The sequence below is a fragment of the Oxyura jamaicensis genome, chromosome 1, assembly GCF_011077185.1.
Source record: "Oxyura jamaicensis isolate SHBP4307 breed ruddy duck chromosome 1, BPBGC_Ojam_1.0, whole genome shotgun sequence".
NCBI classification, from domain to species: domain Eukaryota; kingdom Metazoa; phylum Chordata; class Aves; order Anseriformes; family Anatidae; genus Oxyura; species Oxyura jamaicensis.
In genome coordinates, this window is record NC_048893.1 from 14,756,976 (window position 1) to 14,779,978 (window position 23,003).

Sequence of the window (23,003 nt, forward strand, 5' to 3'; positions counted from 1 at the left end):
TTCTTGGCCACCTGAGCACACTGCTGGGTGGCCAAGAAGGCCAACAGCATCCTGGCCTGTATAAGTCATAAATCACACATTAAAGTCATAAATCACACATTAAAAATACAAAGATGAATGAATCTGCAAAGTTCAGGAGATAGATCTCATGTCAAAACATGGAAACGGTAGAAAAAAAATAAGAAAAATAGAAATAAAATAGAAAAAACGGTAGAAAAAAAATAAGAAAAAAATAGAAAAATAAGAGAAAAATCTCCACTTTTGACCAAAGCAGAGCTTCAAATTTTCATAAAGGGAGAATAGACAAACCTGTCTTTCTCTGTGGAAGACTTATTCTTTCCTGTATTCCCTGCAGAATACAGAACCGAACAGCAATATTGCATAAGTACAAGGAGTTCCTCTATTTCAAGCATGTGAAGAAGAGAAATAGGCTGCTTACACCTCCACTTTCTTTTGCACATCACTGTGAAGACCTGGCACCAATTGTTCCAGGATATTTCTAAATTACAGAAATGACCACTGTTCTTTTTCTCACATTTATGAAGTGGCCAGAAAATAGCTAAAGCTAAACAATATAATGGATAAGAGCTTTAACACTCAGGTGTTTGTGTTTACAGCAAACATGCTTGTTATTGCTTTTGAAGTCAAAGATTTGTACCTCTTCCTGACAGCATGTAAGGTGATATTTCAAGCAGCCTGTTGATCAGCCTGGACCAAAATCCCATAGGAAAGTATGGCATCTCATAAAGCCTGATGATAATTTCTGAATTTTCACAGTGAGGAAGCTCTATAACAGGTCTGTGATCAGACAAACTGAAAGAATAAATATATTAGACAGTATTTAATTATGTACTTTATTCAAACTGACTGATGGTGTACATTATTTACTATATAAAATGTATTATTTATTGATGAACAATTCAAACAATCAGGGAACAGACAGCATATTTGCTTATTCTGTTTGCTTGTGCTAAAGTAAAGTTCTGCTGTAGTTTAAACCCATCACAACCTCACTGACAATCGTTAGATAATGTGTGAAAAAGAAATATATGTAAGGCAACCAAGGGGCATTCATAAAAAATCTACTTATTCAGCACTTAGAAGAATGTAGAAACTCCTATCAATTCAACCATGTAATACTCTCATTTATAACAAAAAATAAATACACAAACACATTAGGGAAATCTGTAACTGAAGCAGAGAAACTGTAACTGGCTTCATCTAAACCAAAAAGACCACATTCACATTCAGAACACTTTTTTTTTTGGCATTTAACCATTGGACTGTTTGGGGGAGATTCTACCTCCAAGTAATTTGACAGTTGTTCTGACTCCAAGCTGTAAGAATTCATGGTTACAATTTGCAGTAAATATCTGTAATGTTGGCCCACGATGTAAGGCTACATTATAATCTTCCGCTGTAGGGTATGATAACTGTAAAAGAAGTATTTTTCCCATAAAGCCTTTCATTATTTATAATGGTAAGCTTTATCTGCTATAAGATCAGTTTAACATGTCTCTGAGAGCAATTACTAAAATGTACTGTACTAAGTATGTATCATGCTTTCATATCCCAAATTGCTCTGATGATCAGTTAAGCTAGCAAGCCTGATGGGAGGTTTTTATTTTGATTGATCTCCGTGGCACATTTGTGGGCTTTGCTTACCTGCTTGGGATTAGGAGCTGATCCTCTCCTAATGGCAAAGCAATCTGAAACTTTTCCAGAAGCTTGAAGTACTGTGACATGTAGATCTTGGGAAACTTGCTCTTCTTTAAAAGGAATTTTTCCACATCTGAGCGCTTTACAATCCCCTTAGGATACTTAGAAAAGCCTTCCATTTTCACCGTCAAAATCTTTCCAAAAAAGAAAAACAATCTGAGATGCAGAGTCACCACATGCAGACTCGTACAGATTACACGACCTTTCCAGGTCTTTTCTCACTCTTACTCCCATCAGCTTTGTAGGCTCAAACTTATTTTGCCATCCCATTTCTTCCACTAAATGAAAGGTAAAGTTTTGGAGGTTAGGTTATATGAATATATATTAAAAAGTCTGAAAATATTTCTCAGTCATGGAACAACTGAAACAGTCAGTTGTCTAGAATGCAAAACCAGAAGGAGCCAGGTCAACCAACCTGGGCCCTGAGACAATACTAGATCGTGAAACTATAAAGGAATTGTGAAAAAGAATCATATAGTTTACAGTTGTTTGGAACAGAGGAAAAAGTTTCATGAATGTAGATGCAGAAAGTAATCAGAGACTAACCTGTGCCATGATTTTACACAGCCACTTAGGATCTACAAAATAGAGATCTCTGAGCTGTAGCGCTGGGTCTTGAAAATGAAGCAGTACACCTGCACAAAGAACACTGTAATTAGCAATGCGTTCCTCAAGCTCTGTATTAAGCAAATTAAACATCCCACTCTGGGTTGTCTTCCTTATGTGACTTGATACAAGCAATCTGAATAACAACTACTGTCTTTGATTTTATGTCAGTATGCCAGGACAGTAGAATGCAGTATTTTTTTTTTATTCAGCTTTACCTTTATTTTTGGATGTTTTGTTAGATATATAATCTTTTTTCTTTCTTTTTTTTTTTTTTGGTCAAGCAGCTGTGCTCCATGTTGTTAATTATTTAATCATGTATTCACCTAACTATTCAGACTATTGTGGCAATTCTACCTTTCTTCAGAAACCATACTGTCTAACCAGCCGGTGTGATTTCCACAGAGGGATAAGATATGTAAATTGTTTCAGCAATGATCCTTTGTATCATGACATTCCTTTATGAAATAAATATCTGGACTATCAAACTGTAGTATTACCCAAGGGTAGCATTTCAGCTCCACAAAATGTGTCAACTTTGTCTGAAATTTAAAAATCCACACAGGTCCTGTTTGCTGCAGATATGCAACAAAATGCTAACAAACATACATCAAAGATATTTTACCTGATTCATTCAGAAAGTGAATTGCATGCGGGAGTTCATTTTCATCCAATTGCAACTGGCTTTCCTGTACCAGTTCTAGTAATCGCTTCTGGTCAATCACAGGAAATTCAACTGGGACGTTTTTACGTTCCAGCAAAATTCTCTTCTCTAGCTCCAGATAGCTGTCAGGAATTAGCTGACCGACCACTGGCTGATCTCGGATCTGTATAATTAGGAATGATATTAAACATATTCATTTATTCATGCGAAGTGCAAGCAATAGTGCAACTAGGATGTAAGATGGGTATAACCACTCAATAATAATGGCAATAAGGAACAAGAACACTCATTTATTGTATAACATGGCTTCTGAAATGTCAATTGGAATAATTCTTTCAGGATTAAAGTATGCATGCTTTTCTACAAATGAATACACACAGAAGAAAATATTTCCATATTACATGTGTGTACATGTACACAAAAAAAAGACATCTGAGAAGTACAAAGAGAAGCTTTGATTTGAAGTAAAAGGAAAATGTTCACTGTATGTACAGATGATGCCATACTCCTCAGGTTAACAGAGGACAATAGGTAAATAAAAGAATAAAATAAAAAAAAATGCTCCTTGTAATCTGTAATGTCTCCAGATATCATTAGACAAGCTAGGGAGAAAAGGGTGGTAGCTCAAGTAAGTCTGCACAGCCAACTGGTGGTGCTAGTCAGTGGGCGAGAGGAGGGGAAGGAAAACCTCCAGCAGAGCTAGTGAGACTTGATGGAGACACAGCCAGGTGCTTTGTCCCCGCTTCCTGTAGCCTGAATTCCTTCCTGGACACCTGTGTCAAATACCTTTTGACCTTCGGTATTATCTAGCAACCAGTCAGATCTGTCATTCTCCACAGAGGCTGAGCTAGCCATTTTGTGGAGGAAATGGGAAACGATTTTCCCAACATTTCTAATTTGGCTTCGCAAGTTTCTCAAAGAAGGTGAATACCAATGCACTGTGGCATTTTTATTTGTCAAAAATGTAATCACTGCCTTGTTTAAGTTCAAAGACTCAGAGCATTTGATGAGCATGTTTAATACTTAATTCACTTTGACTAACTTCTAAGCAGGTACCTTGCAATTCTCTTCCTTTCACAAAGTGTCTGCATTATTTATGGAAACTATCTCCTTTCCTTCAGGCTACCTTACTTTTGTGTGGAAGTTCAAATACTGGTTTAAATCATAGTTGCAAGAGATGTGGGTGTTACAGGAACAATTTTTAGTTATCTAAGAGCAAAATGTTCTGAAAAAGCAGCATTTCTCGTGAGTGCTGAACACATATGGTGAGTACAAGAGTACATAAACCTTTATAATACCAGCTCAGTTCATGCCTACTGGGTGTATTATAAACAAAATTAATCCAAATAGGCCACCTCACTGCCCTTAGCACTGGTTAACTATCCCTTGAACTGTGGAATGAAGTTAGGCAGACCATGGATATGGCTGAGCTGGTGGTTTCTCAGAGAGAAAAAAAGAGAAGTGTGCACTCTTTCCCTCCTTTGTAGCACAACAGTGTGAGGCTAGTCATAAATAAAGCATTTGCTTTTTAAGATCTTCAGAGCAGTAATTCAGAAGAAATTTGGACTATGCTGCGACTTACGGAGTTCTGACATTGACTTTAGTAGCATAAAACATCACCTTTTCTCTTCAACATCTTATGACACTGAATACATGATCAACATTGCATAAATAGAAAAATAAAAGCAAATACATTCTTTCTGCTATACATTGGATCCTGTCTTCCTACAAGCTCCATGCCTGGGCTAGTCTCTTTGCAGTTGTTCACACTTGGATGCTGCGGCCAAGTAGCCAGCAGATGATGAGTGGTAGTGATGACTTTGGAGACAACAGAACTATGAGTACTCCAGTTTAGAAAGTCTTACAACTGTGAGATTATCCAGTTTAGGAAGATCTTTCAGCCCAGGGGGGCTTCTTTTCCTGCTTTCACTAACTTTCCTCTTTCTAAGAATAGTATCACACAATGTAAAATCAAATCAGTAAATGGAGAATTAGCTGGCTTTCAGAAATCACAAAATCTTATTTCCTGATCTCCAACCAACAAAGATGGGCAGTTTTTGACGAGATTTCTTCATACAAAAAAGAACAGCCTATTTTAAATTAAATATTCTATTTATGATATTAGGGTTGGAAAATTAAACTTACCTGAGATTTTTACTAAGTTGATTTTTTGGTAGAAAAATAAATTAATACAAAACTGGTGACTTGCTGTGTCTAATGCTTTACAGAAGTCATGATGAGTTTGCTATCAATCTAAAAATGTACTTATGTGTTTAAAAATGTTTTAAAAAATATTCACTTCACTAAAACTAGGATGTTTTCCATGTTACAAACTGTATGTAACTTACTTTGAAGTGAAGACTCTCCTTTATTATGATTTTCCGAAGTCGGATAATGGAATCCGATTCTTCCGTAGCATTCACAAAGTGGTAATTTTGGATAGCTGGGAAGCCTCGCTTATTTAACAGCTCTCTAGTAATTTTACTGATGCAGGCCTTATGTTGCTTTTCATCAGAAACATCTAAATGAGTGCCAACAAGAATGACGGGGGATGTTGAAGCTCGAGCCTGTTAGCAAGATCCGTATAATCCATTAATTCAGCAGTGAATGTTGATTTTATTTTACATGTGCATAAAATGTGAACGATTTAGTTAAAACAATCAATACGATGAAAAGAGCAACTGTTTCTTCCTCTTTCTTCTTAAATATACTTCTTTTAAGTAAGTTTGAGCAGTGGATAGATCTAAATCTGAAATACTACCTCAAGTCTTTAACATTCACAGTAAGTTTAAACTGCAAACCCATCCAATAGTCTTGACTGGACAAGGCAATAAAAATGCATCAGCCTACAAATACGAAACATATTTTTTAACATAAAGTGAGCAGTCTAAATCAAAACAGAAATCTAAACATTATGCTTTTTAAAGGAAGTAGTTTAGATCTGGATTTCATTCATTGTAGATTAATAGTATCAGCAGTAACACACAGCCCAACAAAGAGGAAAAGCAAAGGGTACTATGTCAGTTGTCATAGGAACGGTGCATCAGTGGAACACCAGCAAGCACTGCATAGCAGAAGAGAATACATCAGAAATCGGCTTCATCAACACTTAACTGACCATAACCCTCCGTCCTGTACCACTGCTCAAGGCAAAAGGAGTGAAAAAAATAAGTTTAACAAACAGTATGTAAAATCTTGATGTAAGTGCATTGCCCAGATATGGCTAACTATCAGAAAGCTGAAAGCTGAGAGACAAGCAATGTCCACCATGGGGTGATTCCACCCAAGGCAAACAAAACACAGCAAAAGAAAAATCCACAGGTGGATTCTAAGACCAATTTCCCTACTACAGTCCTGGGATCATTCCTATTAACAACAGGATGCTAAGCATAAACTTAACAGCATGATTTCAAGCCAACATCTCGTCAGATTTAAGTTAATAAAATTCTGATTTACCCAGAATTACAATGGTGTAGAAGAAAAAGCATGCTTAACTCTTCTTATCCTTTAATACCACCCCTTTTTTATTTTTATCAGTCAATCCAAAATATTGCCAGAACATGCAAACCATTCTGCACATCAGTGCATTTCAAGTACAAAATGGTGCTGATCTTTCATATCCAATTTATTATGTATTTCAGCACGTTTCATCTTATGTATCATTTTATTTGCTGAAGAGCTTCTTTTTTATTCTCCTCTCTAAAAACACTTGTGGTTAATTTGTGTTCAATAACAGACCCCTGAAAGTGGCAATCCATTCTGTACAAATCTATGGTTTAGTACCTTGATGTTAAAAAGCCACGGCTTCATAGCATCCACCTCTGCTTGTCCTTTGCTGAGATCATAAACAGCAAGATATAAAGCTCTTTGGGTCATAAAGTGAGGATGGGTACTGTAGAACTCTTCTTGTCCTAATGATAAAAAAAATCCCACTGTTTAGTACTTCCTTCATTGAGCAGCTCAGACCACAAAAAGGCAGCAAAACACTTATTCTCACATCACTAATCCACAAATGAAATTAACGCCTGCATAAAATTATCTACATTGACAGGAAACCTGTAAAAACTATGAATTTTAAGTAGGTATTCTGTGGTATCTCATTGACTGAAGTGTAGTGTTGAAATATGTAAGCTAGCTTTAAATCAAGAAGCGTGAGGTTCAACAATGAGATAAACGTGGTTGCTGCAAACAGAAACTGAAAGGTCACGATTCTCTTAAAAATCCAATACTGAATTTCTAATCATCAAAATTTTAACTCTTTTATTCCTTGTTCCTTCCCTTCTTTCTTCCTTTCCGTCCTTCTTCCCTCCCTTTCTCCCATCGTTTCAGCAACTTCAAAATAAAAAATCTTAATGTTCACATGCTTGAGCACCTGAAATCTCAAGGTGTCTCAGCTAAAGCTGGACACTGAACATGAATACTGTTCCATGTATATATGTAGTGATAGAGATTGAATTAAGTTGATAACAGACCAATGCTTAAAAATAACTTCTTGATAGTCTAAAGTACCCCTAAGTTCTACAAGTGCTTCTGGAATCCCCGACTTCAAAAGTTTTACCAAAAATCTCAAGTCTCTCCCTAAGTGCTTTGTTTTGTGACCTTACAAAACCGTGATACTGTTCAGCCCAGAGAGACCCAGACTGCAAAAGGGAAAAACAGAGTTAAGTGGAAGATGATTTTTCTGGTGATGAAAAGCAATTTCTTATTATTCTGAAATTACAGTTTTAGAGTGCTATTGTTGAAATGAATGATCAGACCACGTTTGGTGATGAGAAATTCCTGAAGGTTTACATTTAATTTGAGGCATTTACTGGCAGTTTGCAGAATTCACTGCCACTTCAGTGGCCACCTGACTTTTGGTGTAAGTTTGTATGATTTACTGTCTACAGTTTGAAATTTCACAGGCTGACTCTAAGAATGAGCAATGCATTCATGTGTTAGAGAAGACAATAATAAAGGACAATGAGCTCTAAACATACCTCCAAAATCCCAGACATTTAATATAAGCTCTTTCTTCATTTTGCCTTTCCCTTGAATGATCCAGTCTTTCACATCAATGCCTACTGTAGCTTTTGGGGAACAAAATTCTGATCGTTTGCATTTCATTAGCTGTTGTAATAGTGTAGTTTTCCCACTACCGGTGTTTCCAACAATCATGAGCTTCATTCTGTTATAAGGTACTGCCTTCTTCAGTCGTTGCTGAAGAAATCTGGCATGAAAGAAATTTGCAGAACTCACAGAAATGTGTAATAAATTAAGACACCACCAGAACTCAAGATCATACAGAAATCTAAAACCATACCATTTATTGCATTGTTTATAGAAATGTCAAATTCAAGAATCACTCAAGTCATATTTTTATGACTATTATCTGTTTTGTGTGTGTGATATAAAGCTTACGTTCAATAGAGAAGCATATCATATGGATATCATATGACAAACCAGCACTTCTTTTCAAAAGGCTATGTTGTTTTCTTACTGCCCACCACATATCCCAAGAAAACAAACCAAGAATATTAAAGAGCTATAGGGCAACAAACCTGATAATATCTCTGGCTTTGCATCCCACATGTTTGAAGTCAAAATTAAGATGGAGTCCTTCCAAAGGAAGATCCCAGATTTTGGATAGCCTTCCCATTTCATCTGGAAAGAATCTCAAATCGGGATTATAACTTACATCCAGAGAAGTCAAATTTTCTAGGAAGCCAATCTGAGGAGGAATCTAAATAAAAGAACATTTAATGGATGACTGAACATAAAAAAATAATATTGTATGAACAAGAGTACCATAAATATTTAACAAAAGTAGGTGTAATTTTTACAGCTGTAGTTTTTTTTTTAATAAACAAATCTAATATCCTTCACTAAGAGACAAAGAACCTTATAATGAATTAATTATGAAAACTGATTTCATGTCACATTCCAGACAGAAAAGCTTAATAGAATATGGGGATTTTCCTTCACAGGAAATCCTAATTCCAGTTAGATACCATTTCACTAATGGAATTTTCAGTGATACGAGGCAGTGACATGAAAATCAATTGAACACTGAAAAGCAGTATTCAGTTAAAAAGTGAGTTCATTTTCTTTAGGTAGAATCTTTTACTTTACCTCCTTTAACTTGTTGTGGGACAGGTGTAGCTTTTCTAGCCTAGACCACGCACATGCCTTTTCACTCAAGTCCAAGATGCCTATTTGATTATGATTAAATAACAGCTCCCTTAAGTTTAATGATTTCCAGTGCACTGGCCCCGGCAGGCTTATGATCTTGTTTTGGCTTAAATCTACTGATCGCAAACTAAAGACGTGAATAAACAAAAGAGATAAGTTAGAAAACGCAATAAAAAAACCTGAGATTAACTAGAACTGTATGAATTTTCAATAAACAATTAAACAGATTAGACATCAGAACGGACAGTTTTCTGTTGGGAATCTAAATGGGAAGATAGAGGATTACTACCATGAGCAAAAGTAATTAGTATGAGAAAAAATAAAAAGGAAACACATATGATTAATACAGTATCATATGTTTTCAATGTACTTGCCAGTGAATTAATTTTCCTGGTCATGAAAATAAACATTCATATTATACTGTGCACATATGTTTCAGATAGTAAATCACAGAACCATAAAATAGTTTAGGTTGGAAGGGACATTAAAGATCACCTAGCTCAAAGCCCCCTGCCATGGGCAGGGAGACTTTCCACTAGACCAGGTTGCCCAGGGCCTCATACAATCTGGCCTTGAACACCTCCAGTGATGGGGCATCCACAGCTTCTCTGGGCCACTCAGAGCCCAGACCCTCACCATCTCAGGTAATGAACTCAGGTAAAGACTCAGGCCCTCACCATCTCTGAGTAAAGAATTTCCTCCTAACATCTAATCCAAATCTCCTCTCTTTTAGTTTAAAACTATTCCCCCTAGTGCTATCAACATCTGTCCATGTGGAAAGTCGCTCTCCATCTTTTTTATAAGTCCACTTTAAGTAGTGAAATGCCACTATAAGGTCTGCCTGGAGTTTTCTCCAGGCTGAACATCCCCAGCTCTCTCAGCCTGTTTTCATTGGAGAGGTGCTCCAGCCCTCTGACCATCTTCATGTCCCTCCTCTGGACCTGCTCTAATTAAAGAGTCTAAATTAGTCAATTTAAGTAAGCGTGTATATTGGGATAACAGTACACTTTCCTCTTTCTATGATTTGCAGATATGCATGGCACTATTCACATTAGTAGGAGATAGATGAATATGTTTCATGCTCTTGCAGTGCATATATGCTATAATTCAATTGTGAACAGTACACTTAATGTTCATTTAGCCTGGAGAAAAGGAGGCTCAGGGGAGACCTTATTGCACTCTACAATTACCTTGAAGGAGTGCTATAACGAGGTGGGGATCGGTCTCTTCTCCCAGGCACCAAGAGATCACCAAGTGAAAGGATGAGAGGAAACGGCCTTGAGTTGTGCCAGGGGAGGTTTTGGTTAGATATTAGGAAAAAATTCTTCACTGAGAGGGTTGTGTGGCATTTGAACAGACTGCCCAGGGAAGTGGTTGCGTCACCATATCTGGAGGTCTTCAAAAAACTTGTAGATGTAGAGCTTAGGGACATGGTTTGGTAGTGAATTTTGCATTGCTAGGTTAAAGGTTGGACTAGGTGATCTTAGAGGTCTTTTCCAACCTAAATGATTGTATGATTTATACCCAGGCAACAAAGAATAGAATTAGGCTCAGGGTGCCAGTAACAGCTGAGTGCAGGACCACAACATTGAACTTACTAGAATAAATGTATTTTAAAAGTTAATTGCAGCCTAACATATCAATAATATGTTATCACTGGTATAATATACATATATATTATATATATAATTATATTCATGTGCTTTATAAATTTCAAGATATTAATAAAAAATGCAATAGGGAAGCTTCAGGTATTATCAACCTTACAGAAACCAAAATTCCATTTACAAGCTATGAAGATTCACTTAACATAAATAAACTGAACTTGCTTGCTTCTAATTTAGGAGACTAACACAGACAATTTGGATATCTCACCCTTTTATCATGTTTCTATGCATATATGCTTGTATATAGAAGTATGTGCATAAATTATACAGTTCAACTATGTGTGTATTTAAGAACCAGATAATAAAGAACATTATATTTCTGCAAGTCGTCTGTTGGACAAATATGCTGTTTATGTCACTGTGGAACATGAACCATGCAAGAAATGCATGCAACTCGTCAGGACCAGCGGATGTGGAACCTGAAGGATGCATCTTTTTCACTCCATCCATTAAATCTGCTGTTGTGAATTCAAACATCAGCAGGCTGACACAGTGTAACATCATATTAATAATGACATACTGTATGTAAATTTGATTAATGCAAGTCCAAAAGTCTGTTTTCCTTAAGTACTAGAGTTGCTACATATGTAGCCTAGCAACATTTTTTAGATCTGATTGTTCCAGTGTGCACAAGAGTTTGTTTATTCTTTCCTCCTACCCCTCCATCTCATCTTTGTTAGCCCATCTTCATTACATTGTAGGCATCAGTGCTCTTTAATACTCTTCTCCCTTGCCCCGGTGTCTTCAGCACTCACACCTACCCACACCTGTCAGACACCTGATCTGATCATCACTCCCAGTGCTCCTTCCACCATCCACCACCTGTGAAGGTCAATAACTTCTACAGAAAAAGGGGAAGTCCTGATTTTCATGTGAGTAATGCTTTGAAGGTATAGCAAAAGAAATGTCACATGCATCTTCATCACAGTTCCGTACAGCAGAAGTATCACTCTTTGAGAAGAAACATCTTGTGATATTTGGGAACTGAAAAACTCATTTCAATAGCCTTATGCTGAAGAAGCTGCAGAACTTCTTGAAAAGGAAGAAAATTGCCAGTAGCTTTTTACTGTGTTGGTTTCAAGGAAGTAATAAATTAATTCTGGTCTTCTCAGAACTGTCAGCTTCAGCAGTCAAGCAACATGTTTTTAATAATAACGATTTGAATCTCAGGAATAATGCTTCTCAGGATAATGAAGAAAATGTTACTGATTTGGCTTCAGTTGAAAGATACTACTAAACATTTAACCTTTGAGAGAGGATTTCCTGAAGATCATTAAAACATGCTGAATGTTCTGCTTAACAAAGGTCTTGACACAAGATTTTCTTCATCAAAAACTAGTCACTAACTTTAATAAGAAAAATATTAACTTACTGTGGTAAAAGAAGAATTGTTTCTGGAACATTAATAAAATTATTTTGGGATAATTTTAAGGTTGTTACGCTGGATGACAAGTCAGGCATTATCTCTGGAATAGAAAAAGAGGTTGATACCATTATTTTTCAGAACAATTGACGTTATTTTTAATACTGTAGTTTTCTAAAATCAGACAGACTAAAATGTCAGTCCATGATCTATACGCAGGTACTTATATAAACTGCTCAGAACAGAAACTGCATCTTTTTTTTTTAAAGCTTATTTAAAACTAACTTTCCCAAATAAAAGAAGTGTAGAACAAGAGTTAAGGTATTCGCTTCTATCACATTGCATCCTATTAAACTTTATTTCATATTGGCATTAAACACTGAAATAATCTTACTTACACTTAACTGTATTGCCAGTACACATGACATTCACATCACTCACCATATGAGTGGTAGGTCTTACACATTCAAAAATGACTCTAATGTTTCAGCTGTATTTAATGCAGGTTTAAGAGCTACTTTCTGAAATATTGTGTCAATTATTTCAAAATGGAAATTTTGTATTTTGAAGGTGGAAATAAATTCTAACAGTAATTTATGAAATCCTACAATATCACTAAAATTGCATTTATTTTTTCATAAAATAACTTTGAAATCTTTGCATAAAATATACTAAGCCACAGAAACACATTCTGGATTGAATTAAATTCCTTAGACACAGGCCTATAGAAGATGATCTACTCTGTGGTACCTTAGCTATCTGCACATGACTTGGAGATACACACTGGAGCTATGGAAGATTGATTTTTTCTGCATCTGAAGCTGTAAGCCAAGTGAAATACTTCAGGGCAACTGAAATGTCACCTGTGTTTAGGCAAGTGAATCAAATATCCTATTTTATTCAGAAAACTATGCTGGATATAACGTGGTAATACTTGACATGCCTCTCTGTACGTTGCAAGACCTGTATTTAGTAACAGATTTTCAAGCTAACTTTGAAGAACTTCCCCTGCCCTGAACCTTCCCCAACAGGATGTAACATCCCAGCTCCAGTCAACCATTTTCATAGCTTCCAGTACAAATGTAAGGGTAGTATCAGTTACAGAGTCAGATCAGATGTCCATGAAGCTCTATTGGAAGTATACTGCTTCCAACAGTGATCAAAAGCTTCTTAGGGAACAATATAAACAAGGACAAGCATATAAGGTATTCTTCTTGACTCTTCTCCCAAGACTCAAAATACTGGTGGCTGAGGCATTCTGTGACTTGGAATGGTTTCTAGAAGGTGGGTCTTATTTTCATAGATACTTACCAAGAGCATTCATCCTGGCATTGAACAGCTCCAGTTTTGTACAGCCCATGAAGACATTCTCAGCAAGGGAGGAAATACTGTTCTTACTGATGTTTAAAATTTTCAGCTCTTTCAAGCGTATGGGTGAACATATGCATGAAATTTTGTTTCTGTGATAACAAGAAGAAAAACAATACATGTGTTATTCAGAAATTGTTGGCTAAAAAGTGTATTAAGAGTATTAATCCGTATAAAGAGTATTAATCTGACTTTGTTATCCTTACTCTGGTAAAGAAAAAATACAAATCTTATCTAGACTGAGCAGTCAGCAAAATACTGGTTCATGTAGCAACAAGGAATAACATGATTGATTTAAATTTGCTTTAAGTAATGTGGAAAGCAGATGTCAGACTACAAGGCGTCACTTCCTGATTACATAAGCTCAGTCCCACACAAAGAGAATTGCCACATCTGTGAATAGTTCTGTTCTATTCTGTTCTATACACGTCTAATAAGACGTGTATTTGTTTCTGACAGTCTTTCTGTGATTGTAATCACAATCTAAAAAACAAACAAACAAAAAAAATCAGAAATTCCACATAGGGGATATAATTTAGGTTGTATTTGATGCTACAGACAATGTATTCTGAAAAGAATAACAGGAAAGAGAAAAAGACGAAGATACTGAACATACATTGATAAAAGAACCACGTAGCAATGTGTTGTAAGGGTAATGTTGCTAGTAAAGTTGAAAATAAAGCTCATAAAAATAAAGCTAATAAAGTTTAAAAAGAAAGTGCTACAGGATTTTGGATTTAAAATATTGCTTTTGTGAGTTTGATTCACATACTTAATACTGCTTGGTTTAGATTTGTATCTTGCTATTACTTACTGAGTCTGTGCAGATTTCTGTGTAAGAAGTATCATACCCTTATGTGAATTGTGGGAAACGTACGAGACAGCATCTGCAGTTTACAAAACTATCAACTTTATCTTTTGTACGAATTCCCAATAGGCACAAATTATTTCATTCACTAACACATATAATAAAAGATGCTGGCAAACTAAAAAATACATATTTTCTCTTCTTCTGTTATTTAAAATATATTCATAACAAGCATATTTCCAAAAAACTTTGGTTAATATGAAATACAGTGGAAACTGTATTCTCATACTGAAAACCTACCTAAATATATCAGACAATGTGGACAGTCCTGTGGATGTGTAGCATGACAACAGAAAAATGCTGAGCTACATTTTTAGTACATTACTGAAAATGTAATGTTATTAGTTTCTATGAAGGCTCACAAAAGTTGTACTGTACTTTGTAATACAACACTGAAAACTGTAGCAGTTTACACATTTGTAAAACAATGTCAGTGTTTCACTACTGATTAAATGATCCTTTCCATGCTATAGCAGTCACCATTCTGGATAACAAATACATTATTTCTGCTATTTTTTTACGCTACAGTCAATTTACAAATGTTACTCTCACCCTTCTAGCAATAGCTGTTCCAGGTTTTCAGCAACATTTGCAAGAAATTCAGGAGTGCACACCAGTTGATTGTATGAAAGGTTAAGTTGTTTTAGAGTTGGACATCTGAGGTATGGATCCAAAGCAAAGGAAGGTCCAATGTCATTTCGAGAGATATCAAGGTTTGCAATACAATTCATTTTCAATAAATAAGTAGGAAAAGAAGTAAATCGGTTACTGTGCAAATCCAAATAATTCAGGCATTTCAAGTTCTGAAAGAAAAAAGGATTGTTTCAAAAAAGAGCGTAATGAAAATATGAATTCGTATCTTTTAAGCTGAGTTATATTTTATACAATTTACTTATCTTTGTCTTACTAGGAAAAATAGCAGAAGATATCATTCATAATAATGTAAGCCGTATTTCTTTTAAAGAATAAAATATAAAGCATTCGTTAAAATTTATTAGCTCAGTTTCATAAAATCTAAGTTATGAATTGCCTGCAGTTCTCAGTTATATTTATGTTATTATTTTACTGAATATAATACATGTTCCAAAGCAGTTCTCTGAAGTAAATGGTTTAAAACAGTCCCATGAAATTATTATTAATTCTAGCTGCACATGAATCTTGAATGAAAACAAAGTGAATGGATGAAGCATGCAAAGATATATGCCCATAGTCAAAGTACTACTGTTATAAATAGATTGTTAGAGACAAACAACTAATTGTAACTAATCTTGACTTGTGTTATATAGAATTATGCAGAATTACTTCACAGAGTTGTTCTGGAATGTTTGTAAGAGCATTTTGGTGGAGCTCCAGTTTCTCAAGATGTTCCAGGTGACTAGTTAAGCTGCTATTCTGGCTGATGGCATCTATGTTCTCCAGATCATTTGATGAAAGATCTAGTGATTTAATATATTCTTTCTCTGAGATCAGTGAAGAAAGACTGTCTGATGGTCTTAAATATGGTGAGAATTTTGAGATTCCTTCTATTAAAACAAAAACATGGGGAAAATAGCAAGATTTAATTGAATACATAAATTAAGATGAATCAACTTAGGATCTAAAGAAGCAGAAGACAACGAATGTTTGGTTGTTAGTCAAGATCCAAATCCATGAATATTTCTTTTAGAAGACAAATTTGTAAGACAGTAGGGAAGAGACATAAGTTTATGCACTACACAACAGAAGTAGTTTTTGAAAGCTAGTAATGGCACTCATGAAATTACATTGTTTGTAAAACTCTACATAAATTACTACATAATTGGGAAAAAAAAACACTATATATACAGTATTTGTACTCCATGGTAGTATTTCAATATGTATCTTTGTAAACAAATATATAATCTAACTAAAACCTTTGTGTGCTATGCTTATGAAAGCATTAAGGATGAAACATCAGTTATATATGATAAACTGTGTAGTTTACTTACTGGGAGATTCATCTGAAGGCAACAATTTCCTTCTTTGTTTCAGTGATGGTTCATAATCTGTGCCAGGTCCCTGGAAAATCCCAAAACAGAATAATAATAAAAAAGTAACAGGTGTGGACACATGCAGATTTTTGAAATGATCTGAATTCAGTATATTTCTTTTTGTTGTCATTTCTTTTTATCAGATCTCCCAGGGGTAACACAGAGACCAAATTTTTAAACTCTATAAATACCACCAGGTCACATTTTTATAAAAATTACTGATCCATGCAATATGAAACAAGAGTAGTTTTTAAGTGCAATGGATATAGTGCGTTTTTTGACAACCTAAAACGACTTTCCTCTGGGTAGGCTGAGAGGATGAAGAAAGATATTGCAAAAACTATCTCTCTCCCAGGAAGCCAGTCCCTCTGGTTTTGCAAACAATGGAAAGAGACACGCTCCTTTCAAAGGAACTTGACTTTGACTTCCCTGATTTGTCATCTTAAGAAATCTGTCTCCACTGACCACAGTGGCTGTGGTCAGCTTCACTACAGGACAGTTAAATCTTTGTGAACAGAACCTTATTTTTTGTATTTGTATTTGAACAGTACCAGAACATCAAACTGGAAATCTGAGCAACTCAGAAGAACAGATTTTTTTTATTGACCATAAAATTTTGCTGAAATAAACTCTCATCTATACAGGTAATCTGGAGCACATTAATTACACAGCGATAGAAGGGAGCATTAAATAGCAACAGTCAGGCAAGAGCCCATATAATTACAAGACCTATCCTTACACTTGATTATGAACAGTTTCACAGTAGGCAGCACAGATGGATTTGTAAGGAATCTGGAATGAATAAAGATCTGACTTACCAGAGAGTAGGAATGTCGCGGCAAAGCAGAAGAACCTCTTTGAAAGGCATTTTCCCTACAGTATAAATCTGCAACTGCAATGGAATTGGACTTCTTTTTTGTAAAAAGTGAACCTTCACTTCCTAGTACAAAGCAACAACACAGGAGGACAGGTAAATAAGAAAATACATTTAAAGCTGAACTCAACTGTAAGGTAGATGCTGTCACAAAAAGGAGAGATACATTTCGAAAGCATCAATAACAGCAGGAATTAGTGGTTAATTGTATGTGCAATATGCCAATAATATTAACATAAAGGCCATACTTACCTGCTATGTTCTACATATAAACCGTAGCTTGTTATATTGGTGCTTTATCGCTTACAATTTCCATCAGGTTTGTATTGTTATACATGTTTTATAACACACCTTTGTGCTACTGCAGCATCAGTAACTTTTCTATATAGAAGAAGGTTGTATTTGAATAGATACTTTTGCACTCACACCCTTACTGAAAATGAAACATCAAATACTTCTCTGGCATTAGTGATTTAGGGTCATCTGGACTCACTTAGTATTCTTCCTTTCAAAGCTAGTTTTTTAACTCCTAAAAGCACTCTTGTTAGTAAAACCTATGTTTTTTTATACTATAGTTTAAGTAAGACTTAACAACTTTTCTGTGTGAAAATAGTACCTATCAGTGTCATAGGTCTGTGCTACGATCCTACAGAAAGGAAAATGGTGCTGAACAAAAAAGAATGAAAGAGAACCAAAACAAATCACGAGGCTTCTCTTGATTCCGAAATTCAAGTTCTTCATCTGTGATGATTTTAAATATCTAACACTTCTAAAATACAACAGTGTCACCTGAATAAATAAAAGGCACATTAAAGAAAAGGACACTTACTGTTGTTATTAAGTTACTGATGCTGCAGAGAGAAATGCTGTTTTTTATACGTTAAATGCATTCAGATTTCTTGACATGGCTACCAAGAACAATGATGGACTGAACATAGACTTGACATCTACACTTTCTCATCAATTAGGTATCTTTGGGATAGGGCTAATTTCACCTCATTTATTTGTTAACAATATAGTCTTCCATAACGAACTTAGTTGTGCTTTCTTCATTTACTGACAACAGCGGGAACAGGGCATTTCTAAATCACAATTCATCTGACTTCATGATGAGACAATGTACTTTTGAAGCACTTGTTTTTTGCCATTGACCATAAAGGGAGCATACAAGAATTGCTAAGAAACAGACATTAAAACAGTTGATGTACGCTTAGCCCAGAAACAGGCATCAAAATAGTAGAACAGTCGTTATCTAAATATGGTTAGATGAATTCCACCCTTTCCACAAGAAAGCAACTGAACTCATTTCAGTTCAGAAAGAACTGATTTTAAATGGATAATTGAAAAAACAAACAAACAAACAAACCAAAAAACAAAAAACCTCAAGGTGCTAACTTCACACATAAAGAATGTACTAACCATAAACAGTTTTCCAGTGGTACCACAAACAAAATTTTAGACAAAAGTTGATTTTTTTTTGTTTTCCATGGAAAGTATTTTATCCCATACGCAAATAAACAACTGATTTATGATTTTTTTTGGATTATTATTTATTCCTCAGCTGATGGTCTTACAATTCCCTAACTAATTTGAAGGGATTCATAATTATTGCCATACCCTGGTAAGCTACACTGTGACTATAAAAAAAAAAAAAGTAAAAGAAAACATTTACCTTCACTATCAACGTCATCATTCAAAGGAAAAACACTGTCCACTAACGGGTCAGAAATGAAATTCCAATCGTAGTTTTTATCCACTCCATCTTCAGACAAGTTTAAATCAGAACAGACTCCTGATCTATCCTCTGAAGTATTCCTCATCTGGTACCTAAGCACCATTCGTGCCAGTACAGAACCTGCACCTACATGTAGAAGAAACCAAGAAGGTAACATGTTCTTCAAGAAATTCATATAGCTTAAAATAGTAACAGAATAATTGATTTATTTTCAAGGCTTGGCAATCTTTCTACAACCAGCTAAGCACTATGAAGAGACCCTCAACCAAACGTCTTGACATAAAACACTTCTTTAATACCATCAGCAGATGTTAACACATGAAGTATAGCAAATTCCGTGTATACTCACTTTGTTTTCTTAACGGAGTAAGCTTATCTGGGAACAAAGGAATGAGCCAGGAAGGTTCAAGTCTACCTATACCAAATCCTCCAAGACATATACTGCTGTTGGCGACATCAAGGCTAAGCTTCTTTAAGAGCAAGCTGATGATTTGGCTATCTCCTCTCTTTATGCTGATGGCTAAAGCACTCCGAACATCCTGCTCCCGAGCACCATTGGCTAACAGCAATTCCACCAATTTAGGACTATTTCCTTTTTCACAAACCTAACACAGAAAAACAAGTTTATGTGAGGGACTCAAACAATAGCTGAGACTGCAGTCAGAGACCTTCTCAAATTCAGTTTCATGACATTTTTAGGCTCATGCCCCCTTTTCAATTACACAGTTCCCTACACCTCAAGGCACATGCCTGCTTAAGGCATTTGAGAACTAACTCCCATTTTCATCAAGTTTTTACCACAATACAGCAAATGCCTGAGTTCTGTAATTGCAATTTTTGCCATGACTACACCCAATTTTTAGACAAAAATGAACAGTAATTCATGTAATTTGGTTATTGCATGTGATCTGTGGTTCAATGGAAAAAACACTCTTTGTGGTTATTTTGCCATGTTATCAGGATGCCAGACTAAAGACCAACAACACTGAGACTCATTAAGCTCTGCTTAGTTCTGGGGAGCTCAAGTCCAATGGTTTCAGTCAGCTCCATTCCTTCCAATCTCTCAACTTGCATTGCTACACAGAGCAGTGTTGATTATGAATATTACAAATATTTTTTTTTAGAAATACTTCCAGTTACTTCAGTATTCCCACTGGGGTTCACCAGCACTGATCTGCCTGCCCCAGACTTCATGGTCTGTTCCTAATCCATCTGTGCTTTATCACCCAGCCAACTCTGCTGGCAGAAATCTTCATGGGAACACTTCCAAATTTACTTCAAGCAGTACTTGGTAGAATTATCTCAGACCAGGCATTTAAAATTGTGACACTGAAGCAAAATTAAGAAATGCTCATACAAACAGTTTCTCCAAATGTTTTAAAGACAGTCACATTTAGCAGGGAATACTTATGATCAGGTGGGAACAATCTCATCTGTTGTCACAGTTGAATCCAGATGGGATGTTTGCCCGTGGCCGCCGTAAATTGTATTTCAAATAATTCAGGCTCTGGGTATGGCCACTGTTTGGATCAAACTCATTACAGCTCATGATTCTTACATGTATTATTTTAGCTATGTTGATAGAAAGTCAGAACCCTAACTTAATAATTAAAACAGCACAAGAACTGATGACTGTATTGATCTGTAATAACAATAGAAAGTAAAAAAAAAAAGATCCACCACTCCAGGGCAGGCATTTTAGGCAAAGTCTTCACTGCAAGCTCTAGGACAGAGTGGGATTTTTCAGTGGCACACTGAAACTTATTTACGGACAGTCTTGCACGCAGGTCTGTCTGCATTTTGACTTCAGAGTGCTTGGGAAAAGCTGAATTGGAAGGTCAGTTCATGGACTGAGCTCTGATAAGCTTGATGCTTATTAGCACTATGCCTGATTAGTTCAGAAGAAACAGCTGTGAGTTTGCAATGCCTGAGCTTAAGTTTTCTTCCTCAAAACTACTCTAAAGCTAAGGCTAAGTCAGTACTTGGGTGAACCCTGGTTTGCACATGAGCAGGGTGAACAGTCTTGCATCAGAACCAAACTAGCAGCGCGGGCACGATCTATCTGACAAAAACTATGAGCCTCAATGAAGTGAAGGGTGTTTCAATAAGTATCAGACTGGGCCTAAGTCACCAGGACTAGCAATGGTTGTCAACGTTTAAGTCGCAGTTAGATTGCCCTAGAGACTGCAACTGTGTTCTGGCTTATATAGCCATACACAAAAAGAGAAAGGAACCCAAAAGCTGATATTTTATAGCAATGAAACTACACATATTTCCGTATATTACCTGATAGATCAAAGAGCTTGTCTTTGTCTTCTTATTAATATCAGCTCCCAGTAGAATTAAACATTCAGCCATAATACTATTGCACTCCATACATGCTTTTTCAAGCATCATACTTTTTAAATCATCATTTTCAGCTATTTTAGCAAAGCATTTACAACACAGGCTTTGAAACTGAAAGGGAACACAAACAATCAAAGTTAGGACATAAGAAGCACCAAAGTTTTTCAAATATTGAGCAGTCAAAAGAGAGGAGATACCTGTCGATCTCGCTGGTCAGTGAAGCACATAGACATTTGGTGGAAAATGACTGTGTCAAACGATTCATGTACCAGCAGCTTGGCGAAGCAAGGTGACAAACTGAGAATTGACAAGATTGCATGAAACCCCTACAAGCACAATTAAAAGACTGTAAGTACAGGGTCATTTGAAGTGCCATTTTTAAACAAGTTATGAAACAAATCAAACTGCAACATTTATTGTTTTGCTTTTAAACATTCAATAATTCACAAATTGTAACACATCAGGAAAGAATGAAGACACCTTGTGTTTCAGTGTTTATATAGCTATAGTCTCATGCTTGCATAGCTGACCCACGAAAGCAGATATGAACTGACTTTGAAAAGCACAGTTATGCACAGTAATATCTGACAACATCCTGCCTGACACATGTATTCATGATTTCCTGAAAATTTACGGAGTAAACAATCTGCTCCTAAGGATATGGGATGACGATGCATTGCCTGACCCAGTGTGTTGCTCCAGAATCCTTGAATTAAATATACATATATGGGCTCAATGAAAAACTGAAAATCTAGAAACTAAAAAAAAATAAATAAATACAAAATTGCAACATTATCCTGTGATTCCACAAGTAAAGTTCACACAGAATGGTGAACTGGGTAAATCATGCACTCTTGTCCAAATGTCACCAAAACTAAATGGCGTTATGCAACTTCCTTATTTTTCCACTTTATTTTGATCTCTCTTTCTATTGGTTTCTATTGGTTCCTAAGCAAAAATTAAAAGCACTGGGGGAAAAACAGAAGTAAAAAAGGAGGCTGTACTTGTGATAGTTCTGACTGATCTGAAACAGAAGTGCAGAAAATCTCACAAGAAGCTGATCTCACAGGCAAGCTACATTCCACCAGAAAGTGAAACTGGCAACAAACAGGGAAAGCTTCCAAAGCAGAGGAAACAGAACTTTCACATGAAGAAGACTGAACATGTTTTCTCTGACAGAATAAGGAGAACTCTACTTCCATATTCAGAAGTAGATCCAAAATCTGTCACTCTGACACAGTATTCCAGCAATGTATTTCTTAAATACAAAATTCTTAAACTGAGCTTATTGCTAGTGACAGGGCTGTGAACTAAGATATTTTCCCTTACTTTTTTTTTTAAAAAAGAGTGATTTATACTATAATGATGGTTGCTTCATTACATGATTCTAGATTGACTGAATAATGGACTGTGACCAAAAAATTTGTTCTAGTTTGCTAGATAAACAACCAAACTTGTGCTTATATATTTTGGACTGAATTGAATATACGCCTCCAAGAAACCCATCTCTCTGGCAATCACATTGGTTTAACTTTAAAGGCTTATACCTAGTAATTGCAATAAAATAAAAATGAAGTAATTAAAATAAAGAATTATGCTTCAAATATAGCTAA

At 35.8% G+C, this 23,003-nt stretch overlaps 1 protein-coding gene across 1 annotated transcript in view; it reads right to left on the reverse strand.

The window, feature by feature from the left end:
- LRRK2 (leucine rich repeat kinase 2) overlaps window positions 1-23,003 on the reverse strand; it is a 71,600-nt gene that overhangs the window by 18,350 nt on the left and 30,247 nt on the right. Inside the window, exons 17-35 of the mRNA XM_035320961.1 lie at window positions 21,588-21,716; window positions 21,331-21,501; window positions 19,394-19,649; window positions 18,982-19,170; window positions 17,254-17,375; window positions 16,394-16,463; window positions 15,729-15,949; window positions 14,979-15,229; window positions 13,502-13,650; window positions 12,200-12,293; window positions 9,101-9,287; window positions 8,530-8,711; window positions 7,969-8,198; window positions 6,773-6,900; window positions 5,338-5,556; window positions 2,951-3,152; window positions 2,266-2,354; window positions 1,666-1,853; window positions 659-813 (exon numbers count right to left, since the gene is read on the reverse strand). Of these exons, the coding sequence (XP_035176852.1) occupies window positions 659-813; window positions 1,666-1,853; window positions 2,266-2,354; window positions 2,951-3,152; window positions 5,338-5,556; window positions 6,773-6,900; window positions 7,969-8,198; window positions 8,530-8,711; window positions 9,101-9,287; window positions 12,200-12,293; window positions 13,502-13,650; window positions 14,979-15,229; window positions 15,729-15,949; window positions 16,394-16,463; window positions 17,254-17,375; window positions 18,982-19,170; window positions 19,394-19,649; window positions 21,331-21,501; window positions 21,588-21,716 (3,232 nt within the window). The remainder of the gene's footprint in view (window positions 1-658; window positions 814-1,665; window positions 1,854-2,265; window positions 2,355-2,950; window positions 3,153-5,337; window positions 5,557-6,772; window positions 6,901-7,968; window positions 8,199-8,529; window positions 8,712-9,100; window positions 9,288-12,199; window positions 12,294-13,501; window positions 13,651-14,978; window positions 15,230-15,728; window positions 15,950-16,393; window positions 16,464-17,253; window positions 17,376-18,981; window positions 19,171-19,393; window positions 19,650-21,330; window positions 21,502-21,587; window positions 21,717-23,003) is intronic.